At 45.9% G+C, this 5,382-nt stretch overlaps 1 protein-coding gene across 2 annotated transcripts in view; it reads right to left on the reverse strand.

The window, feature by feature from the left end:
- The window catches only part of PPP1R21 (protein phosphatase 1 regulatory subunit 21), a 49,395-nt gene extending 44,303 nt beyond the window's left edge, over positions 1-5,092 (reverse strand). For both annotated transcript variants that reach the window (XR_002097042.1, XM_019516302.1), the window contains exons 1-3: positions 4,963-5,092; positions 2,719-2,787; positions 1,634-1,780 (exon numbers count right to left, since the gene is read on the reverse strand). Coding sequence is in view for 1 of the 2 variants with exons in the window: in XM_019516302.1 (XP_019371847.1) it covers positions 1,634-1,780; positions 2,719-2,787; positions 4,963-5,022 (276 nt within the window). In the remaining variant the exon portion in view is untranslated. The remainder of the gene's footprint in view (positions 1-1,633; positions 1,781-2,718; positions 2,788-4,962) is intronic.
- Between the last annotated feature and the right edge of the window lie 290 nt (positions 5,093-5,382).

Raw genomic sequence — 5,382 nt, forward strand, 5'->3', positions numbered from 1 at the left:
GAGGAGTGGAGGCTGACCAGCAGTGCGTACTTCCAGATCTGTACAGGATGTGGCAAGGCAGGATGGGCTTGGGGCGGGGGCTACAGAGAGGGCTGCAGCCACCTCAAATTTCACTGCAGCCCCACTCCCAGCACTACTGCACAACGCAGTAAGCAGGGCTATGGTGAAATGTGGGGTAGCTGCAGCCCCTCTGTAGCCCTTGCCCTGCCCCCACCAAGAAGAGCCCAGCACAGTCAGCAGCTGCAGCCCATCCACCACACACTGTGCAAATCCAGGGCCACCCCCACAGTGCCCTCCTGGGGTGCAAGCAGCAGTGGGAGCCGCCACCCCCACCCCAACCTCTAGTGGGGGTCTTACACTTTCCTCTACTTGCCTCTGACAAGAGACCAGATTTTCAACTATTTCACAGCTATTTCATAGACATTAGGGCTGGAAGGGACCTTGGAAGATGATCAAGCCCAGCCCCCTGCCCCAGGGGCAGGAAGTCAGCTAGGGTCAAAGGATCCCAGCAAGATAGGCATCCAAATGCTTCTTAAAAGAGTCCAGAGGAGGTGCTTGCACCACCTCTGGAGGCAGTCTATTCCAGGCCTTGGGGGCTCGGACAGTAAAGAAGTTTTTCTTTACGTCCAGCCTAAAACGGTCTTGCAGGAGTTTGTGACCATTTGACCTTGTCATCCCTTGGAGTGCTCTGGTGAACAAGTGTTCCTCCATATCCTGATATACACCCCTTAAATACTTACAGGTAGCCACTAAGTCACCCCTGAGCCTGTGCTTTTCCAGGCTGAAGAGTCCCATGGCTCTCAGCCTCTCCTCATAAGGCCTGTTCTCTTCCCCTCTAATTATGCGCGTAGCTCTCCTCTGGACTCTCTGAAGCTTTGCCACATCCTTTTTAAATTGTGGAACCCAGAATTGGATGCAATATTCCAGAAGGACCTCTACTCTAGGACTCGAAGGACCTGTACTCTACTGCAATAAATCGCAATTTTCACGTTCCCAATTTTGAAATAAAAGGGAGCCCAACGTCCATGTACTACACACACACACTTAAATGCCATTAGGTTTCAGCAATATTCAGAGTGAGGAGTTTGCACACACAATAAGAATATGTGCTCACATCTCAAGGCAGATGTCTGACTTTAACTGAATGAAGTTTAAAGATGATAAACTGCACCCTGAATTGTATCTATTTGAATTCTCCAAGACTAGCAACCTAATATACAAAAAGGTATTTTATTTCTCAATTATTTTGCGTTGCATCTATAGCACGGAGCCAACAACATCCGTAAAATGAGTCTAAGTTCTAAGTCAACTATTATGTTTGAAAATGATACGCATTAAAATTTAGGGTATTCTGAGTAACTTGATATGACAAACTTATTGTAGTTTATTTTAGACAGATGTCTAAATGTTCCTATCCAGTGAAGCAGTAATGTACTAATTGCTTCTTCTATGAAATCCCCATACAGTGCAGGGGACACAAAAAAATTAGATCTGGGAAGCAGAAACTCACAAAGGGAAGAAGAGGGAGGGACATGGTTTTAGGTCTATCACTAAGATGCTGATGAAAATAAAACTAATAAAGGAAAGCAAACACATTTTACTTTAACTATACAGTTTAAAATCAGAGATCTACCTTGTTTTTTTTGCCCTTGGCTTCACTTAAGGCAAGTTCATCTTGGAGTAGTTCCACTCTCTTGGCAAGCTGCTGATTTCGAAATGTCAAACTGTCCATTTCTTGTTGCAGTTTTCTCAGCGATTGATCCTTCATCTTCAGTTGCTCCTGTATTAACATACGAAGTTTCATCAAGCCACAAGGATCTCCACGAAGCTTTGAGAGAGTAACTTTCAAGCTACCAAGCTACTTAATAAAACAGTGTCATAGTTATAACGTATTGTAGGTGTCTAGTCCTGGACTTGAAAAAAAAAGTTATACGACTGCCTAGATTATGCAAGTATCCGAACTCCGCATAAGCAATTCTCATTAACTTAATGCCAACGCTGTGATGCCAGCAGTCCAGAAACTCTCATCATTTTCAAAACTTTTAATGGTCAGTTTCAAAGCTGCTATTAGAAGCCTTCAGAGCTGGTCAGTTTCACAGCTGACATGAAAAGCCTGGAAAATGAAGGGAAAGAGCCAGTTTTAGGACCCAACTCCTTTCAACTTCAAGGCTTCTAACAGGGGCTATTTGACAGATGCTTCTCATACTCCAGTTTACTATATAGGAATGGAAGAGATTATATTAAAAGCAGAAATAAGGCTAGAAAGTGCTATGCAGTCATGCATTTACCCAATAGTTAGGTTTCCCATGGATGTTACAATGCAACCAACAGATTAAAAAAGAAGATGGGACTCGCATTTTCTTGTGCAGTTTGGTACTTACCCAGGGTCCATACAAGTGAAGTACACTACACATGAACCCTAAGATTCAAAACAAATGCCTCTGTTCACATCGCATGTTGATGACTTACCAGAAAAGGGCAATCTTTCTCCAGGGAGCTACACTTTTTTTTCTCCAAATGATTCAAATGGACAGATCATCTTCCTAATGACTACACTATCAGCATTTACCATACAGAAGTAGTTGTAGACAAGCTTGATTCACTAAATTTCTTTTGTTTAAGTGGATGTAAGAATGCTACTCTGCAGGAGCACCATCAATGGAGCATCCTATTCATCAACATTTAGTGCCATTTAAGAAAACAATTTTGAAAGAGTACCTTTAGAGACGCAGAATTTGCTTGCTCATCCACAACACCTTTTTTTAGCACCTGGTTCTGAGCCCGAAGCTGAAAATAAAAAAGGTGCAAATCATTAACCTGGGCAGGAAGAAGTAAACATACAACTCATATCAACAACTTGAAAACACGTTTTCTTTCAGAAAACATAAAATAGTGCCCTTTGGAAAGTCTTATTATTTCCACTACCAACATGCTGTTGTAATAAGGCTAAAAAAAGTATAAAGACAAGCACAAGCCATTTTTTTCTTGCCATTTCAGGGAACAAGTTATTTTATCTTACGACCTTCCCTCTCCATCAGGCAGTTCTTAAACAGGATATATTAATCTTCCTAACAAAACATTTTAAAGTGTGGTTACAGTCTGAATGAACAACTATGGAAAAAATGGCACCTTCTTCCTCAGTCTCATTTCTGCTTCTTCTTTTTCTTGGCCCTACAAATATTGCTGACAAAATGAGGTTGAGCCTATGTCAATCTCATCTTTTGGCAGAATTGTTAGCTGAATCCTGATTGCAAAATGCATGTTACCAGCAGTAATTCAGGATCCAAAGAAAGCAGAGCTTGACTTAACATTTCAGAGAGAATCTGCAGGGCTTAGAAGAAAAAAGGAAACCTTTTATACTTTTATTTATGAAGTTAAGCAGCTTGAGTTAGGAGTTACAAATGCCAAAATGGACTACCACAAAACCCATTTTTAGCCACTTCATACAGAGTATCTCGACTACTTAAAAAAAAAATCGCCATTTCCTATTCCTTAGTAACGACTCTGATTATGGTTTTTTCAACTGCAGTTTTCACTCATTTGATATATCTCCATGTCTAGCTACTGCAGACATAAATTAGAATGGTTTGCCCCACACTTGGGAAGGCTGCTAGCAGCAGAAGCTCAGAAGGTGTGAATCTGCAGAAAATAGCAATTTCCAAATTGCTGGATCTAAAGCCTGAACATACTTCAGAAGTTCAGGGACAATGCTGTGCAGCCGAGTCTTCTGTCCTGTTCTGTTCCGTGCAAGTTGATCAAGCAGCAGAAAAGAAAGGAAAGTCAACTGCAAGTTCCATACTAGAGAAAATGCACAGCATAATGATGTTGCAGCAGATACGGGCAGGTTCCCATTCTTCTATGCCACAGCAACTGGTGCAGGAGAATGTCAGGCATGGAAGTGGAATAGCTGGGTCACACTTTACTCAGCTGGTGAATAAGCCTGTTACAAGTTAAAGCCCCTGGCACAGGCTGAGTTAGGGTGTCAGGAGATTATATGACACAACAGAGCTAAAATTGTTTCTCCCATCCTCTCTCCTGGACTGCCCTCTGTGGAAAAATAAAAAACATCCTTTCCTTAGGCACTCCTTAAGAAGCACCAATCAAGGCCCTACCCTGCTCTCCCTGGGGCTTTCACTGCACAAAGAAACAGACAATGCATCACCCTGGGTGATCAACTCTCCTCTCTCACCTGCAGAGAATCAGACAGCCAAGAGGGAAATTACTGAACAGCAGTAGTAGAGAAGAGATAGTACCTGACAGAGTGCTCCCAAACTGTACTGATCCCCAAGAAACACTGGAGAGGATTGAGGGGGAAAAATATTCCCAGGCTCCTTTTTATGAAAGAGCTTGGCAAAACATCTCTTTGAAAGTTGCAGGATGAGACTTGAGGAACACAACTTCAACTCATACCCCAATAAAAAACAGCAAGGCCCCAGGTGGGACTCTAAACAAGGAGACGATGGTGCAGTGGTAAAAGCAGTAGACCAAAAACTCAGAAAACGTGGCCTGGTTCTGGATCTGCCACCAACTTGGGACAGGTAATTCACTCCCTGGGGATTTGGGGAAGGGACAGTCCTCAGTTCCATCTGCAGAGACAGAGATAACAATCCTCCCTGGGTCAGAGGGGAGAAGAAAACCACATGCTAAAATCCCTGAGATGCTTCAGTGCTCCAGAAATGTGAGCAATATGAACCACACACACACTCAGCATTGGAAGGGACCTCAGGAGGTCTAGTCTAGTGGTTCTCAACCTTGTTTGTACCACGACTCATTTGTCAACATGGATGTGCAGTCCTGACTCAGTGCCCCTCACTCCCAACCCACTGCCCCTCACCCCGCGTATGTGGGGCAATAGGGCGGGGGGGGAGGGGCGTTCGCATGATGTCACCGCGGCCCCGGCAGGCTCCCGGGGCACTAGCGCCCCTCCCCAGCAGCAGGAGCAGGCGGGGGGAAGGGCGCTACCTTGGAGTACTCCTGGGCAAGCTTCTGGTACTTTCCCTGCAGTTCGGCGGCGGCCGCCATCGCCTCTGGGGAAGCCGCGAGTCGCAGCCACCGCCCCCACGCCGGCCACCGCCGCCGAGAGACACACGCACTTCCGGGTTCGGGCAGAGGGGAGCGCCTGATGTCATCACGCAGCCTCGCTCGGGCTCGGAGGGGGCGGGGCCGGCGCCGGTCGCCGGCGCCGCCATCTTGGCCTCAGCATCCAAGATGGAGGCCGGCCGCGAGGCGCGCATTGGAATGCAGAGGGATGGGGGGGAGGGGCAGCCCAACGGCCCCACCCGGGAGATGGCGGGTCACATGACATGGGGGCAGGAGGAAGCTGCGGTCACTATGGCAACATACACACCTCGTATCGAAGGAGAAACACCTCGGGGCTACGGG

Source organism: Gavialis gangeticus, unplaced genomic scaffold (assembly GCF_001723915.1).
Source record: "Gavialis gangeticus isolate Ggan-Ray unplaced genomic scaffold, GavGan_comp1, whole genome shotgun sequence".
In the NCBI taxonomy this organism is placed as follows: domain Eukaryota; kingdom Metazoa; phylum Chordata; order Crocodylia; family Gavialidae; genus Gavialis; species Gavialis gangeticus.